Below are 19,114 nucleotides of genomic sequence, written 5' to 3'. Positions count from 1 at the left end.
CGTTTATCTTCAGGATGCAGCGTATAAAATGAGACTCCTCCAGCTGGGACCACAGATTCAGAAGAGAGTACATTTTCTTAATGGAAGCGTTTCGGGTAACACATGGCCTAGGGTCTAGATATGTCATATGCAAGCTCCAAATCTAAATGAGACCTTTAATCTTCGGCCTCAGAACCTATAGGAAGGTGGGGTCTTTTCTTTATGCTCGCTTAAAAAAAGGGTTTGGTAAAAGCTCAAACAGCATCAGCAACATCGACAATAAAACACAGGAGAACACCAATGAGCTGCTTAAATAAGTGAAAACTAAAAGAGGTTAAGAAGAGGGTCGATAGTTGGAGTAACACTGACTTGCTTATGAAAGGTTATAAACATTCAAAGGAGGTTTTTGAAAATAGCTGTAGAGAGACTTTTTTTTCTTCTTTTTTTTTTCGGAAACAAACCCCCGTATACCTAAGAGCTCTGTACACTTTGTCACCAGGAGAGGACTGGGACTAGTCCTGAAGTTAATCCCGTGTGTGTCAGTACCGTCGGAATCACACAAAGTGCTGGAAGCTGCTGCCGGATCACAAACATGTTTCAGAGAGAATGAAGTTCTAATCCCACATGCAGCTTCCTGGCGCAGGGCAAAGATTACACGGTCTACCGGGAGACTGAAGGGTTGCGTGTGCGTGCGTGTGTGTGTGTGTGTGTGTGTGTGTGTGTGTGTGTGTGTGTGTAAGTGTTAGAGAGACAGACAGACAGAGAGAGCGAGAGAGAGAGAAAGAGAGAGAGAGAGAGACAGTAGGTACGAAGTATCCCAGGAGCAGGAGAGGCCTGCGTGATGAGGCCACTCATGAGGAGTATAATGGTTTGAGGCAGACAAGAGAAGAGACAAGTATGTGTATGTGTGTGTCTGTGGACCGTAAGTGCAAGGCGTGCAGGAGTGTGTGTCGAATGTTTGAGGACAGTTCAGTAATACTGTCGGAGTGTGTCATCAATAATCACAATCACTTCACCGTCAGTGATGGTGCTGACCTCTTCCTGGAGAGATGGTTTCAGAGAGAGTGTGTGTGTATACATATATGTGTGTGTGTGTGTGCGTGTGTGTTTTGTGTCTAGTCGTCGATGCAGATGACCTCTCCGCTCCGCTGCTCCCGCCGGCCGAGCAGGAGTTCTGCTTCCCGCTCCTTCTTCACAGACATGGGAGGCCCATTCAGAACTGCGGGGGAAACAGATTTTGGGTTCAGTTCAGGCGGGTCAAACATCCAACCGTTCTGTTTTCTCTCAACACAAAGCAGAAACATGTCTGTGATAAATGCTTCTGACTATAGGAAACACTCAAGCATTTAGTTTTGGCCCTGAATAAACCTAGAATGCAGATTTATCGTATTTGAAAGATCAAATTTGGAATAAATTGGCTTAAATCGCGTTGAATAGAAATGGTACCGAACTCTGGTCTAGCGGCGAGATACACTAAACACACTGCGATTACATTTGCAGGTGAAATCAGGTTTGCCATTTAGTCTCAACCGATGCAGCTTTGTTACCAATGTTTGGCACCACTAACAGGCTCAACGCTCTCTAGTCCAGGATTCGTAGGTGGCAAGCTGACCAGAAGTGCTTCTAAAAGGAAGAATGATCCCTGAGTAGCCCACACAGAGTGAGTCCCTGACGCCGGCTATCGAGTGCAAATATGAATTCACACATCCAAGCCAGTCGCTGTGACGGATACAATCGACGCTCAACAGGTAAACCACACAGCAGCAGACACTCATTCAACACAACGGGTCAGAAATAACATTCACAAGCTGAAAAGCCAGCGTGGAAACAGGCGATTAACAATCACTAAGATTGCAACTGAGACCTGCTGCATAAGGCACGGAAACTGTGCCACGCACAAGTGTGATGCCTTTCAGTGACTTCTGCTTCATTCATTCATTCATTCGTTCATGACATCCACACTGATTGCATAAAAGATACATCCGGATTTCCATGTCACATAACTTGACCTATGTAAAATGCTACAGTCAGAGGCCACAGCGTCCCTTCCAGTGGACTCTTCGGATTTAACAGTGACACAGACACCTAAAAGAAGAAGTAAAACTTTGTTATTTTCTTCAGTAATAGTGACGCTGTGCTCAAGAAAAACCACAGCTTCCCTACAATCTGGTCTTCAACTGTCACTGTGGTCATAACGGCAGGGTAAGAAGGGTGGGCTCATCATTATCATTCACCCTTTTCAGTATTCATGGTGATGTATTCGCATTAATCATTGTGACAAGTTCTTTATTTATAAACACAATGATGAAGCAGGTCTGAATCAAGGCGTGCACGGACGCAGCGGCTCCCTGCTACAGTGGTTGGCTTTATCTTTTCTGTGCTCTGTGAGAGCATCCTCAATACTGTGGGACCCCGTGGTACAATAAAGACTATTCTATTCATGTACTGGGCAGTGTGACAAAAAGAAACTTGGGAAATCAAAATAAGCACAGCAAAACATCCGGCAAAAAGAAAAAAACACTGCTAAGGACAACATGTCCAACAATTTGTGTTAATATGTGCGTTAAATGTGAGACAAAACCTGGAGCGATCGTGACGTGGGCAGAGGTTATAAACAAGGCATCGCATCACTCAGTCTCTTGGTCCATGGCTCCATGGGGCTCCAGAGGAGGAGTGAACTGAGTCTCTGGACAAATCACAACTGTGCCTGACATGGAAGCATATCTGTCTGTGAGTATTGCATGGGGGGCAGGCAATAGTGAAGGGGAATCCATCCTTGTCTTGGTTTTTACATTGCATCACATTTCCATGAGTTGAAACTTAGGATCGGAAACAAGCTCCAAGCCTTGGAGGTCATGTACTGTCGCACCAGAGAGAGCAGTCTGGCGCCGGGCCACTGAAGGTTTATCTCATAAAAGCCAGAGTTAGAGACCAACAGGTTCCTCATCGATCAACAATGTTATTGCCTCATCCATTGTCAACCAGAATCCCAACTTTGAAATTAAAATGGAATTGAAATTGTCCCTTCTTTCATTTTCATTGGACTAAGATTGAATTTGTGGTTGATGGACAAAGTGACCAAAAAAACAGGTTTTATCATGTATACTTTAATGATCAACCAGAATAGCTACATAGCACCAGTATAAATACATGTACACAGGCATGTTCACAATTTTGAGTTCAGATGCATATTGTGGAAGTGAGTCCTGCACACACACACACACACGCACACTTACTCACTCACTGACAGGAGTCAGACGTCTGCATGAAAGCAGACTGTGCTTGCAGCCGCCGGGGCACGAGACTGGCAAAGCTATCATGAGTCTGCTCAGGGAGCGCGGCGGCGAGTTTGGTTCTGCTTTCAAAATAAAGCCAGGAAAAAAGCAAACATGCGTAGCTCTGGCTCACGCAGAGGGTAAAAGTAAACTGTCATAACACCACCCCACTGAAGATCATAGTGCAGATAAGGCTCATGGATGGAGGGGGCTTCAGCTCAGTGTGTGTGAGGCTCTCTGATGAGACGCTGGGTGTTTGGAGAAAACACATGGCAGCGTGCCAGCAGAGGCCGGCAGCAGGGAAGGGGAGACAGAAGTAGGAAAGCTGTTGGTGTGTGAGGTGAAGGCGAGGTGAGACAGTAAGAGCCAGACTCGCGCGTCTGCCTGCAGGGCCACGCCACCTCACCAAGTTCGTCCACCAGAGGGCAACCAACAATGTAAATGGTATATTTCATATATGCATCACCAGCAGTTGCGTGGGCTTCAATATGACAATTTTGAGCCAACCCACACCAACACATCTGTTCTGATGCGGTGAGGGAGGCTCCAGTTGTTAGAAACATGGCATAACCAGGGAGCTAACAAAGAAACAGATTCTAGCTAACAGCAGTGGACAAAACAACACTGGCACATTCAGACTGAGGGTTTTCGGTTCCATACACATTACAAACATGGTTATTTCCCATAATCATGCGTCATATGAAATATGAATGCGTCGTGTGAAGTGTGTTGTAGTAAAAGCTACATTGCTCCACACAGCAGGCTACACACCAGCCAGTGTGCGGCTCAGACAGGTTGTCCTCCTGACACAGAACCCAGACAAAGGCACTCCAGTATTAACACGCGTGCTCACAGTAGTAATACTGATATCCGAGATCCTTTCAACAAGCAGGTTGCGTCAAGAGTCACTTTGGTTATTCAACATTATGAGGTGAAAGTGTGGATTGGACACAAAGCAGTGCACCCTACTCAAGGAGACACAACTGTGCAGAGGTAAACTATCACACTGTTCCTTTGCAGGGTCATTTCAGATCTTCCCATGAAAGCTTTCATTGCATTCAGTCACTTGTTCATTCTCCAGTCAAATCTGTCTGCCAGTCCCAGCAATGACAAACTTTCGTGAAGTGGAGTTTTGCTACTTTTAAAAGACAAGTGTCAGCGCTGCTGCCGCCGAAGGGAGCAAATGGCGTCTCCCTACTCTGAAAATGACACAACAGCTTTCATTATCAACTTTTATTATAACTTTGGAGCACAGTCCTGCTGCGTCCGCTTGCTTCCATTTGTTATCTTCAACAGCCTGTACAACAACAAACACCTTCTAGTGTGAAACGAGAAGTTTTCAAATAAAAAAGAAAAACCTTCAGGACATATTGGACTGAGAGATAAACAGCTTTAACAGAAACTCAACAGCGACAAATCCAAGTGAATGCCCCTTACAATCTGTCATGACAACACAACATACTTTTCGTTCTGACACAATACACTACTGAAAAAGAAAATACCTCCTGGAAGATAAAACAGGTAAAGCCACCGCTTTGTTCAACCTCCAAAAACATGCATTATTACATGATAGCAAAGTGCACATCCAGCAGCAGAGAACTGGACTCTGTTCTGCAGCACAAGGTTTATTAACCTCAGACGACATGTCCGCAATCAGAAAGAAGATTAAACACTAACCAGAGTTCATTTTCAGAATGAAGTGTTCTGAAGTGTGGGGAATACCTGCTGTATGAAAGAACAGGATGACCCGAGGACACTGAAGTCTAAACCACTAATCAGACACTAAACATGTGGAGTTGCAAAACTGAAAAAAGTGAAACCTTATCAACAGACTGAAGAATAAACATTTATTTGAAAAAACAAAAAATATTAAGAAGAAGACTTCGCCAAACTGACCCAAAAACTGAGAGAAGTGAGGGTGTAAAGTCTGTCTAAACTAATGCCAAACGTAGGAAAATCCTGAACAAATATTAAATGATGTTTCTGTAATATATTTGAAAGAACGCAAGGAGAAAATGGTCCACAGACGAACACTGTAAACAGTTCTGTGGGACCAAACTCTGATAAGAGAAACAAAAACAGGGAAGACGAACCGCCAGCCTGGGTTTGTGTTTCCATCTACTTGATCATCACTAGATCATTTTGTCTACTGCATCTCCCCACCTTTCCTCACCCTTCAGTACATCAAGCTTGCGAGACAAATATTTGATCTAATATTGGGACGGTGGTTAGGTATTTGCTCTTGAACTTTCTCTAAACTAAATCAGATAACGGACGAAAAAATGCAATAAAAACATTCCTGGCCAACGAGCCTCCATCTAGTCATGGCTGAGGACTATCTGATGGTAGCGAGAGCTGCCATCTTGGCATGGCAACTGAGAGTCTGAGCTTCGCGTGAGTGCATGAAAGCCACACGCTGCTCCTCAGGAGCGCCTCGCGTCTCTCCACTATCAACTGCTCAGGAACTTGAAAGCGCAGGCTTCTGCTTCAGAATTAACAGTCAGGCCAAGTGGGACTTGAAAGAGTTTCATAAATCCACTGTTGCAGGAGTACCTCAATCGATCTGGACGGCAGGAAATCTTTCAGGCAGGAGGCTTTAAGTGATTTGCACACGTTTCGGAGGTCTGTGTCACACCTCATTTCCCCGTTGGAGCCGGTTCAAAATGCACTGATAGCACCTCATATCAAAACCTAGGTGCTAGTGAAAAAGAGAATGAGAAAACCTGGTTGGATTCTCAGCGTGGCTCTTTGATCAACCATTTTCCTTTTTTGCATGTTGGCAGGCTGCTGCACTTTTACACATCAAGCCGACACACGGAATAACCATTCAGGGAGCCGAGACTGATATTCAGTCTGTTGTGATTTCTGACTAAATTAGGCAAGATATTTAAAGCTGTGGATCTGCTAAGGCAATTGGGCCTTCACTTTATTGACAAGATGAGGGTGTATTATTTTGACTGGCGCAGTGATGGCCTGCCTTTACCACAGGTGTTCGAGGTCCAGTTCAAAAAGTCACTAGGTGTACCTAAAATCAACAGGTACTGGGTCCATTGACTCATATAACAATGAAGACTGTGCTTCTGGACGTGCACCAGCAACTCCCGAGTCAGCATGTTTTCACACGTTTTCTACATACTGAAGGGATGCTGGAGAAATGAACAAGGCCATTGTCAGCAGAAATTAGGGGATGAAATGGCTAGAAGTGAAGAAAGTCAAGGAATTTTACAGGTTGGCAAAATCCTGGAGGAGGATTTAAGACAGACGCCAAGATAGAGCTCGAGTGTTTTTTCGTATTCTGTCACGTTTGCTTAACATTTCACTGCGATAGAAAAATCGCAGAGTCAGCTCAAGTTTGTGAGAACGACAGTCAAGAAGGCTGTTACTTTTTCAATCACTCCAACCTGCAATGTGTGAGAAGAGTGTCAGTAGTAGAACAAATACCTCAGACATTGTAGTCAATCGGAGGTTTAGCTGCTAGTTTAATAGCGCATCTATCTTCACGGTGATGCGGCGTGGTGGAGCTGCGTCAGGAATTCCGCCTTCGTTTCATTGCTGAGCGCAACGTTGCCGCAGCTCAAACACAAAGTTGCATTACATTGAAACCGTTAAATTCTGCCTTGACGCTTCAAAAGTTAATGCCACAGTCAAGAGTACAAATGATAAATCCAAGCGTGACAGGCGCACGCTGGCTGCACAGCACTGCGCAGTGGAGGTCTAATGAGAAATACCACTCCATGTACGCTTTTATTACTTTAAAAGGAAAACACGCAGACTGCTAATCCAATTGTCCACTTTTTAGAGTTCACCCTGCTCCCCACTTGAGGATGTCACACACCGAGCTGGAAAAAATTACGACGGGCCCCTAGTGTTTTACTTGCAGAGGGAACAAGGGCCATTTTCCAGCGTGGAATCCGTCTCAGTGTCACACTAAAGGAGAAAACAAGTGGATCTCTTTTTCTCCCTCCAGAGGCCGGTTAGAGTTGGGGGAGCTGCTTTTGGCTCTGATGGGAGTTTAGACGCGGAAACGGGATCATCAATGGAGTGAGAGCTCCTGCGAGGCCACCTCCGCCGCAGTGATTCATGTTTTACAATACAGCCGGTATCTTAACACCAGCCAGTGGAACTCACTCGGAGCGCGGTGGCTACTGATTGAAATTTTTTTGGAAGAAGTCAAACCTTTATTTATATTCACGGTTCTTGATGTTACGCTTGGTCAGAGCAAGGAATGCAAGAGCGCACAGTCCATGGGAAGTCAACTTTCAACAGAGAAAAATATTCACTTCAACCTCTCCTTTCATTTTTTTTTTCATAAAACAATCCAAACCAGGTCTATTTTGAGTTTCAGCTGCTTGTGCTCGGCAGATATATTAAGGTCTTTGCAAGTTTTCAGGTTCTGTGTGAGGTCCAGAATTTATATATTTATACATGTGAGTGTGTGTGTGTGAGACGGAAGGCTGCGAGGAATGAGGGAGTAGAGGGTCAGGACGAGGGGACAGACATGTTCAGTCAGGCTGCGGATGAAGAAGTGATCCAGGGGGAAATCTTCTGGCACACGAGGGGAGACAGAAAAAGGAGTCCGTTGAAATCTGAGAAATAAAGAAAAGAGGTTTCTGTGTAGCATTTTTATCCTGGTTCCGATGTGATCCGCTGGCAAGCAGCGATTGCATTAGCACAGGTTTTTTTTTCCAGGCTCCCTTTTTCGTCCAGCCATCTTTCACCTCGTGCTCAGATTTGTGGGCACTTTTTCAGTGGCTCATTTTTCTCAGGGGCCAGCGTTTCATCACTTTCTCTCGCTGTGGACAAATCCTCTCCCCTCTCAGTGCTGTTATTAACGGCAGCTTCTTGACTTGGTTTGGTACTCCTCCAGCGTGTTTAGTCGTCTGCGATATTCCACATCTCCCCATGCTAAAGTGCTCCTTCTTGCTCATTGTCGCTACATTCCAGGATTGTTTTAACTCCCCCAAATCCTTTCAGGGTTTCTTTGGTCGGCCGTTGCGCGGCAGGTTCTCCACAGTGTTGCTGAGTCTGTATTTGACGATGATGCTGTGCACTGTGGACTTGGGCATTCGGAGCTCCAGGCCAATAGCACCCTCTGACTTGCCATCTTTCCACAGGTCCACCACCCGCTGCCGTTGAACCACATCATGCTCCTTGGTCTTCTGGCACACACCCCCAGTGTTGGGCCCTCCGAAGGCTCCCCCTGCAGCCCCAGCAGCGACGGCGGCTTCTGTGGGGGCAGACAAGCGGCAGACTGTAGTGGAGGCGTTGGGAGCAGGATAATGAGACACTTTACTGGTCCCTGCTGGGTTATTTCTTTTAGTCTGCCTCTGTCCTCAGCAGCAGCATCTATCACAGGTGATGACTGCCCAATGCCTGGCTCAAGGACACATCAGCATGGCGGGACGTTGCAGACAAGAGTCCTTATGACAGGCAACTCCCTAAATAGCATGTCGCGGAAAGAGAGCATCTCTACGCGCAGATGTGGAGCTTCTCGGGACTGTAATGATGGATGGCGTGGCTTTCCCAAAGTTATCGAAGGTGTGAAATCATGGTGTTCTGACCTGCAGCGCAGGGCAGCCCAAAACCATTCAACAGCCATGTTTTGATGTTCACCTCCTACTGCTATAAAGCATTTTTAAAAGCTGCAGGACATTTGTTAAAGGCATCAGGAATGGAGGAGATGAGTCGTGCGCTGGCTACAAAGAACCCTGGTGTTGCAGATGGGTTCAGGACCGCAGAGCTTTGAACACCAGAAAATGAAGAACCGTCTTTTAAAATAATCCTACTGTTGTCATGAGAAGGGTAGAGCCACCCAACGACTGAAACAAAGTCACAAAAAAATTCTACTTATCATAAATATGAACAGTGTAGATCGGCGGATCACAGAGAAACCCAAGTAGTTACTGTTGAAAGAGATGTCAGTTCTAGAATTCTGCAACAGCCACATCCGAATTGACGAAGACAGTCGCCCGCAGAAGAAAAGGGGGAGGGTTCTATAAGCAGCAACCCAGAGAGCATGGTGTTCATTCGTCCAGGTCAACATACGTAGAGGATTTACATAAGACAACTGGACTGGATTAGAACTTGAAAACATTTCACCTTTATTCCACAGGGCTTCCTCTGATCCGACTGGCTTGGCGAACATACTTTTGGTTTTGTTTTGTGGACGCAGAGGAAGGGTGAGACGGGGTCTTGTCTCGAGAGAGAGCTATTAAAGTCATCAAACCAGTTGTTGTTTCAACTCTGTCTGTTTGTCCTGCAGACTTTCCACTTTGGTTGCGTCCAAAAGGGTCAGATACCACTGTGACCCCAATCAAGAGCAGAGAGACGCTGGCTCGATCGCAGCGTGCTATTAGACCTTCAGGATGTTCGGTCTCCACCTCGGCCAGGCTTAACTGCTCACCATGGGGCCCCCGCGAGCAAACCCAGAGAGCAGCGTGCACGCACGACTATTTCTGAACAGCAAACCCATCGGTCCAGCCCTTGTGCCGACTCACGAGTCACAACACGACGTTTACACAACCAAACTGCTGCTGCGGTTTCAGTCCTTCTCAAAATACCTTGGTACGAAGCCTGAATGTTTTCTTGGCACGGCCAGCTTCAGGACCGGTTGAGCATAATGACATTTTCAGAGATAGGCCCTGGCGCTCCAAAACGCAATGTCTTTGACAGATGTTTCAGTCTACAATTACATAAATCAAGATACGCTGTCTGAAAGTGCCAGAGCTGGCTGTTGTGGTTTTTAGGGCAAAGCTATTGGGAAATATCAGGTTTTAGCAGTTATCTCCACCACATCTCTCCTATCTAAACATCTTCTGATGTGAATGCACAGAGAGCCGGGAGCACGCCTGGGGAACACATGCCATTACCAGTTTCATTCAGAGACTTTAAATTCACAGAGTACCCTCTGACGGACTGCAAAGGGGGGGACAGTCACACAGGAAGCCAAAACAAAACCATTTGAACTCTAATTTGCTAGATCGAAACATCAGATGAGGAATATGAGGCACTGATAGCACTGCAGCCTTTCTTCTTGCGGGACATGTTATTAGTATCAGGGTTTGAGGTGAGGAAACTGTCCGAGTGCAGCAGGGCAGCGTGTTTGTGTTGGATTTAGGTAATGTCTATTTCAGGTGTCCATTTGGCAGCCACATCAAAAACAGCACTGGCTTGGTCATTCACAAATCTCACAACTAATGCCTTCCACACACCAACGTACAGACGCTATATGTGCGTCCGACTGCCTTCAAGTGGGAGCGCTGATGAAGCGCCCCATGTCTGCCAAGGTTTTTATACTCCACAGGAGCTGATTTGACCCGCGCCACTGGATCTGTGAATACCATCCAAACACACCAACGTGAAAAATCACGACTACTAAAGGGCCATTACATTTCTCACTGGGAATTTGTCTGGTATTTTCCACATCGAATCTTTGCCTATAATTTACAAGAGCAGTAAAAATAACAAGCATTAGAGACCTTTCAGTGAAATAAGCAGCATTGATGAGGCCAGAAGTAAGCAACAACAATCAATAACCAAGTGTTACCGAGAGCTTCTTTTTAGCATTCATCAGAAAAAGCCATTAAACTGAGCATGTTACGGCCTGCCATCCTTGAAGGGAAAAAAAACATAAAATCACTGGAGGCTCAAGGCTGTTCTCCTTGGATCATTCAAGTGTGCATGGATGAAAAAAATATATATTTACAGACCAAAAAATCAGATGTAAAGACTCTCAGTAACCAACACTACAGTGGGCTGATTTTCACCCTAAGTTGTGTTGCTGTTGTCTGTGTCATATGGGTTCTTCAGTAGCTTCAGCTTGCTCACTGATGTATGTAAACCGCAATGCCGTCCAATAGGTGAGAAAGCAAAGCTTTGCACTGCAGTTTTTGAAGCATTCTTCTAAATGTGTGTTGCAACAGGTAAAACATGCCTGGTATTAATGTCACTCTTTGTGTCCATTTGATTCTCAAATATAATACTGAATGGTACCATACCATATTTATTTATAAAGCACTTGAAAAACAACAACACAAAAGCGTCACGAAGTGCTGTACAGAGCGTAAAATCAAAATAAAGCAAACATTGAAAATAATAAATGCATAGAATTAAGACTTGAAACTGCACAGATGAAATTACTGCTGCATGGTTGTATAAAAGCCACAGAGTAAAAGTGCGTTTTAAGAAGTGTTGGACAGTGATGGTGCCTGTCTATCACAAGGAGGGAGGACATTCCATAGCCGGGGACCACAGACTGAGAAAGCCCGGTCTCCTCTCATCATCTTCCTCTTAGTGTTTAGCACCTCCAGGAGCAGCTGGTCAGCTGACCTTAAGGACTACAGAGGACCATAGAGGGTTAAAAGCTCTACTAGATACAGCGGGGCAAGACCATTTAAAGCTTTAAAAACAAACCGAAGAACTTTAACATCAATTCTAAAAGTCATAACCAGCCAGTGGAGAGAAGCGAAATGGAAGTGATGTGCTCACTTTTGCGAGAACCACTTAAAAACCTGGATGCAGCATTCTGAACCAGCTGCAGACCGGACATGGCTAACTCCTACAAGGAGACAGTTGCAGTAGTCCAAACAGAACCTGATAAAAGCATGGACCACTGCTGCCAAATGCTGCCTGGATAAAATGGTCCTCACCTTTCTCAGGCGACAGAGATCAAAGAAACACGACTTGTCGGCTGCGCTGATCTCAGAATCAAATTTGAAATCACTGTCCAACTTAAAACCAAAGTTTCTACTGGTGGGTTTAACATAGTCAGACAGAGGACCCAAGTTAAAAGACAGAGGACATTACAGGGTCTAAACACCATCACTTCAGTCTTTTTAACATTAAAACCCATGACACACATCAATGTCTGATTCAGGAGTGGATTCAAGGAGAGGCAATCATCCTTTGTTTGTTCCCGACACTATATAATCAATTATTATAAAATATTATAAAAAATATGTGCGAAAAACCGAACAAAAAAGTATTTGATTTGAAAACAAGTTGTTTTCCTCTGTAAACTAAATTAAAAATAATAAAACAAACAGTTGTCACATTTTCTCATGTTTGATAATTTTGTTTTCAACACCCAAATGTGAAAACTGTCACCTAGAGTTAATGTAAAACACCAAAGAGGAATGTTCTCATTGTGCTCTCCATTTAAAAACGGCATAACGTGCTGTAAATGTAAATGGAGTAGCACTTACTGTTAATGTCTTTGAATGCAGGTTGACATTTTATTGATGTAACATGGTTTGCTTCAGATCAAGGGACCAAGATATTTTTCTAAAAATATATGTGTGATGAAACTACTGGGTAGATGATCTCGATAAATTAGACATCCAAGCTGGTAATAGTAAGCAGAAGTATGAAGGAAAAAACACAAGACACACTCGAGTGTCAGCGGGGAAACCAGAAGCAAATGTGTCAAAGCCAAATGTGTAAAAGGGAAACAGTAAATTAAGACCAGAAGAGAATAATGAAGCCATGTAGTGGTAGAATCAACTAAGACGCAAGTAAATGGAGAAAACCAACACAAAACCGGTCTTCAATAACAAGCAGTCTTCAAGTGTTTACTACAGCAGAAGTGTTTCCACTTGGCCACAAAGGCCAGAAAAAAAAAATGCTGAAGACAAAACACTTGAAACGATGACACAGATTCCAAACATCCAGCCACACAGCCCACGCAAGCACAAGTAGCACATGCAAGCGCCACAGCTCAAACAAGTCACTTATTATTGTTCCATATTTGTCATGGCCTTCAAACACTAAAGAAAACCAACCCCAGTCAACTACTTCGACTTCCTCTCTCTCCCCTCTGCAATGCAGTAGTTGACAAATTTTAAGATTTAGCTTCCATTTTGATCAGGAATAATAGTGGAGGCTCTTAACTGATGCACTCAAAAAGCGGGCTTTTTCTATTTAGCTATTGCTTCTTGTGTTAGAATAAAGTACTAAAACTGCCAAAACACACCTGAGGATGACGTGATGGAAGACTTCCTTAAAACTATGCAATCGTCGATGTGTATTCTGCATCTGATGCCAACTCTTCTCACACTGTTTAGAGTCTCAGTATATCTATGCAATACCAAAAACACAACAGATCTAAGTTTGGACTTTCTTGCTGAATACTTTCCCAACAACAACATGGCCATATAAAGGTTGAATTCCTCAGATGAAATCTCTAAATAGGCGCAGCATCTTGGACCGGGTCTGCCCATCATCACAGGAGTCTGCCAAGTAATCAAGTCCAGATCTAGAAAGTCTGATTTCTGCGTCAGTGTTGTGAAGGTTTGTCCAAAAAAAACAAGGGGCAGACTGCTGAGCTGGTGCTTTTTCAGACAGGCCCTCCATGCATGTGGAGGCCGAGTCCACACCGGGAGAGGGAATTTGCTTCACTATTATGAGGCTTGTAAAAATGCTGGCTGCTTGTGACGTCACTGAAAAGTCTGAAGAGTTTTGGTCTCAAAACATGGCTGATATTGTTCATGCCAGAATTCACAGCTTACATAAACACAACACAGTTTCCAACAGAGTAAAACAAAGTCGCATCATATGTTCTAGAGAAACTACCAATAGGTGAAATGTCCAGGATGGAGGTGAGGATTGTCCCAAGATGGAGAAGTTTATGCATCTTAGGTATTGTTCATGAGTTTAAAAACATAGAGCATGAGATCAACAGACAGAATGGTGCACTGTATTGGTAAGTGGTGGTGAAGTAAGAGTGGAGCCAAAAGGCAAACTCTCACCTCACTGGTCAATTTAGAGTCATACTCTAATCTATAGTCATGAACCTCTGGTTCATGGATACATGCTGCCGAAATGAGTTTTCTCCTCAGAGTAGCAGGACTCTTGCTTGGATAAGATCTAAGGTATGAGGTATAACTAAGGTATAACGGTATGTCCTACAGCTAAGTCCAACTTGGAGGCAATCCTGGGGCAGGCCCAAGACAACATAAGAATGAATATGTCGCCTCTATTGTCATGGGAATTGGGGGAGAAGAAAGAATGAGCTGCTCTGCTACTGCTGCTGCCACCGCAACCTTGTATAAAGATGGATCAATGAGTCAATGGAATGATGGATCTTAAAATAGTATGGGGGTGGGGTGCAGACACAGTGTGCTCTGTGAAAATTCAGAAAACAAAATTTAAATGACGTGAAACGATCCGAATGACTATTTTGGTGGCAGAGGATTATTGATTAGAACAATCTTTGTGTTTCAACCATCTGTCTATTTTCCCATTGTGATGCTCAGCTGCAGCCTGCAAGTGACATAATGCTGCTCAAATATTGCAGATATCTGTGGTGACATTCCAGTGACCAATGGAAAAACTAATAATCTTCCTAGGGCAAATACATGACGGATAAATACATGAAAATACAACACAGTCAAACAAGGCACAATATTTTGAGATGATTCCATCAAAGGACTTGTTCGGCTGACCCCTGTGTCTGGGTTGACACAACACACACAAAGAAAAATTGTATTTACAAATCAATAAAGATCAACAAAGAAAGTCATCTTGAAAGTTCGCTGAAGCAAGACTGTGAAGATGGACATGACATGACATCCATGACTGTGAATTTAGCATGCAGACAAATCTTCACACACGTATTGAAATGAAGCCACCTGCTCAAAGCCAGGAGACACAGATCCTAAATGAAGATCTTTCATCATAACCCCAAACTATGATGAAAGAGCCAGATAAATAATAAAAGAAATATATGAAAACCACCATCACTCCTAAGCCATTTAATGTCAAACACACTTTTATGAAAAATGTGGACACTTCAGACATATAGAAAATGTTGTTGTATGAGAAATCAATTTTTGCTGTTTTATTCATGTCATTTGTCATTATAATTATAACTCGTCTCATCAGAGGTCAAATGTGTGTTGAATTTTGGGTTTGATCACAATCATCAATCGCTCCCGCACGGCCTGTTGTATTTTCAATGTTTTCACCAAATGTTTTCACCAAATGAAAGAGCTGCTCCACCTCAGTAAATTAAAGATAACCAAGTAAGCATTACTTCCCCAGCTATTTAACAACATTAGGCACAAAGGCACAAAGCAGTAGTTCCTAAATACTTGAATAATCTCAAACTATAGAGGAGAAATGTAATATTTGATGAACATTTCGTTGCCTTACATGGGGGGAATTACAACATTGCAGGGTCAAGAGTGAAAAAGAAAGACCATAGACAAAGTAAGGGGTGACTAAAGTGCCAGCTTACACTTTTGGCCACTGTTTACTTTACCCTTATTTGGTGCATGGTTCCCCCAAATGAGCCAGCTTTTGCTTCAGATTATCCATGAACAACAACATCAAACGACTGATATGACCACATACCCACTGACAGCACACTTTGATCAAGCTTCTCATTCATCAAGTTTATTGAGCTTTGAGGAACTACATACGACAACTGGAGTAAGGTCAAGATCCGAATGTTTTTTTTCCCATGACCTCACACTGTACATGCTGTTTGACCTTTAAGATCCAGAAATGAGTCCCATTGCTGTCTTAAAATCTTAGAATAGATTGGATTTGGACATGTACACTGAACACCACAAACAATATCCTGACTAATATTGTGACATTTTCAGTCATACTGAAAACTGCAGCGGTCAGTACCAGTCAAAAAATGCACCGGCAACAACCCACAGGGGCTCGCTGAAAACTGTGCCGCCTGTGACCTGACAAATTGTGATGTCGGCTGTAATCTGACCATCTTTAACTGGTACTGACTGCCACACAGTCATATGTCAGACACATGCAGCTGTCTCATACGAAGCTAAAACATTTAATGAGTGTGTATAGGTTCATGCTTGCTTTTAAATGACCACTAGATCTGAAAGAAAGACTCTTACTTGTGAACAGTGAAATCTACAATGAAACCTAAGAATAACTGGTGTTTCAGCGCCAGTCAGTTCAGCAGCTGCAGTTTGTCAGATGGACCTGCAGCAGAGTGCATATGCGGCCCACATGTGAGAGAGATGCAGTACTGTTCACTGACCTGATATGAAGGATCCGGGCGGCATCTGACTGTAGTTAGCTCCGCCCAAGTGGAGGGCGCTCGGTGGAGCTGGAGTGAAGGGGGCACCGTAGTTCTGCGGAGTGGCGTACGGTCCAGTGGGAATGGGCTGTGAAGGTCAAGTACATATAAGAACTTTATTCTTACAGAGATACTATGAATGAGTCTTTTGCATTCAACCTCTGCCCAACCAGAGTTTCCAGACCCACAACACGTGTACAACTGACCAGGGGTGCGTGCGTCTCCGTTCCTTTGCTTGCAAGTCGGCTGAGGATACTGCGCTCGGACATCTGCAGACGCGCAGCGATGGGCGGGACTCTGGACAGCGTGGCTGGTAGTCTGGTTACGTCCGCCTTCATGTCACTCAACAATTCCTCCAACTGGTTCAGAACTGCAACGAAAACAAACACTGAAGCACTAATCTTGATCCACATATTTGAAATTTAGCTTTTCATCAACGTATTTGGTCACTCATATTTCAACTGTAGTTGTGGGGTTTGGAGCGCCGAACTGACACCTCACTCCACGGCTAAATTCTACCATCACAACCCCTTATATACCGAAAAAGTATCGTAGCATTTAATGTCTGAACAAAAAGGAAACAACATTGCACGTGTTCCTTCTACAATTTCAAACTGTGGTTGAGTATTTCAATTATTGAGGACCTTACAACAAGAAAACAGTCATCCTAAAACAAAAGTGCATTGAGAAACAGATGATGGATGATGATCAATTTACTTCACTAGTGTTCCTATAAGAGAAGCACAATGGTCTCGTGGCAGAGTTGAACGCCATGGAAAGACAGCTGTAGGTTGAACTCCTGCTCAAGGCAATTCTTGGAGAGAACCTCCATCTTTCTGTGTGGAGTTTGCACGTGTGAGTGTGTGCAAATGTTTGTCCACACAAGCCCGACAACAACCTGTTCAGGGGCCCCTCGTCTCTCGGCCCAAGTCGTAAGCATCTGCTTACAGTGAAACGCAGCCACAGACGCTTTATACACCTTTTATTTGCGTATGCACAAAGGCAGAGCTCCTGCTCAGGTGGACACGAGAAGGAGGGTAAAGACGTCAGCGGAGCGTCTCCGGAACAGTGAGAAAACAAACTTATAACCGTGAGTGAGGAGGCAGCAGTGTTGATGCTCTCGTTGGTACTGAAATCTGTCTCCAAAAACGATAAAGAAAATGTCTGTGTTTTATACTGACAAAAAGACAAAGACATGGCTCAGTTCTGTCTGTGTGTCTCTCTCTCATTCTATCTGTGATGGAAGCCAAATTGCTCCGGGATAAATCAGAGATCATGTCACCTACAGGAGTGTACGTCGTTCATGAGCACGCACAACATTTCATTCAGATCATAACAATGAGAAACACTGAACTTGAACTTGAATCACTCATTACATCTGTGATCTGCTCCAATGCAGACACGGCCCGATCTAATAAAGAGGTCGACAAGTTCAGAGCTGCGCTGGAGACAGAGTCTTTTAACCTCTTGCTCACCAAGATCTCCACCCGTGGCTTCGATAAATTGCTTATGTCAGTGCTTGATAAATAAAGTTTTCTTTCATGCATTTGCCTTCAGTTATTGCCATCACACCCAGCAGTATAACTATGTTTTTCTTTGATTCTGGGTATTCACTTTCAGTAGCACACCAACAGTACTGGAGCAGTCAAGTGGAACATAAACACAGACTCGGTGGAGAGACAGTGAGGAAGCGACTGCAGATATCACTGAACTCATCTGCTCAACTTCACGAAAGTCAGCTACGAAGCTGCTCCTGTGGGAGGAAGAAATGTGATTGCACAACTTTCTCCCTCTATCATTCTTGCTTCCTTATTTCCCCCATTAACAATATTGTCTAGATCTTTCACTGGCAGTATCCTATTGGTACGAAAGAGATAAAAATGTTGGCCTCCAGCTCACTGACCTTTATGCAGCACGGCGTTCGCTGGCTTGTTGCCTGCCAGCGATTCTTTGCTGAGGTGTTGGTGCGACTCAGCCAGACACTCCACTTCTGCAAAGCGTGCGTTTAGTGCCATGGCGGGGTGGCTGGGGTCTTGAGTCATGTTGAGATACGCTGCTCGCCTCAGCTGCTCCTCGATGACTAGTGCCTGCTCCAGCAGCTGGAGGGCAGTGAGAGAACCAGAGACAGTATTTTAGAAGCTTCATTTTCTTCTCATTAATGCAACAATCCGGTGAAATCATTTTGCACGACTAATCAAATTTAATAACATCGAAGCCTCCAATGTTCCTACCACATGTTTTTACAACAAGGTTTCAAGCCGGATCTGCCCTCTTGAGCTCTCGGCTTGAATCGTTAAACAGATATCAGTCGTGTTTTCCTTACACTTCACATTGATGGTTGTACAGAAGAAGTCCAAAAAGGAAGTAGAAGGAAAAGAGTTGATCAGGATCATTGCACCGTTGCTATGTGCACCACGTGACTCAGGAAAACAATATTGTGTAAATGATTATCTTCTAAGTACGCTCACTTTACATACTGCAGCTCATGTAAACCAAGTGAGCAACACGACATATGTTACATTAGTGCACACAAAACAGGAATCAAGGGTTTTGTTTAAAAAAAACTATTCGAACACTGTTTCCATATCATATCCAACGAACCTTTACTGACTGCAATTCTTCCCATAAACTTGTCATGAAATTCTTTTTCACTTTATTAAATATAGTTCATTCATATTTTTATCAACAATTGCCTGATATGCTACTTTGAAAGAATATATGATTATATACTAATATATTAGTATATATTTCTTGCACTAGGCAACTTTTCTCCGCCGGCACAGCAAATCTTTTCATAGTCCATACG

At 43.9% G+C, this 19,114-nt stretch overlaps 1 protein-coding gene across 2 annotated transcripts in view; it reads right to left on the bottom strand.

Moving 5' to 3' along the window:
- Positions 1-1,228: 1,228 nt before the first annotated feature.
- chd3 (chromodomain helicase DNA binding protein 3) overlaps positions 1,229-19,114 on the bottom strand; it is a 43,535-nt gene continuing 25,649 nt past the window's right edge. Inside the window, exons 36-39 of one of the 2 annotated variants that reach the window (XM_053858565.1) lie at positions 18,212-18,407; positions 16,515-16,678; positions 16,270-16,396; positions 1,229-8,481 (exon numbers count right to left, since the gene is read on the bottom strand). In XM_053858565.1, coding sequence (XP_053714540.1) covers positions 8,225-8,481; positions 16,270-16,396; positions 16,515-16,678; positions 18,212-18,407 — 744 coding nt within the window. In that variant the 3' untranslated portion in view covers positions 1,229-8,224. The remainder of the gene's footprint in view (positions 8,482-16,269; positions 16,397-16,514; positions 16,679-18,211; positions 18,408-19,114) is intronic. The other variant, XM_053858564.1, reaches the window with a different exon arrangement.

This window comes from Synchiropus splendidus, chromosome 3 (genome assembly GCF_027744825.2).
Source record: "Synchiropus splendidus isolate RoL2022-P1 chromosome 3, RoL_Sspl_1.0, whole genome shotgun sequence".
Classification (NCBI taxonomy): Eukaryota; Metazoa; Chordata; class Actinopteri; order Syngnathiformes; family Callionymidae; genus Synchiropus; species Synchiropus splendidus.
This window is presented reverse-complemented; position numbering and strand designations above follow the sequence as displayed.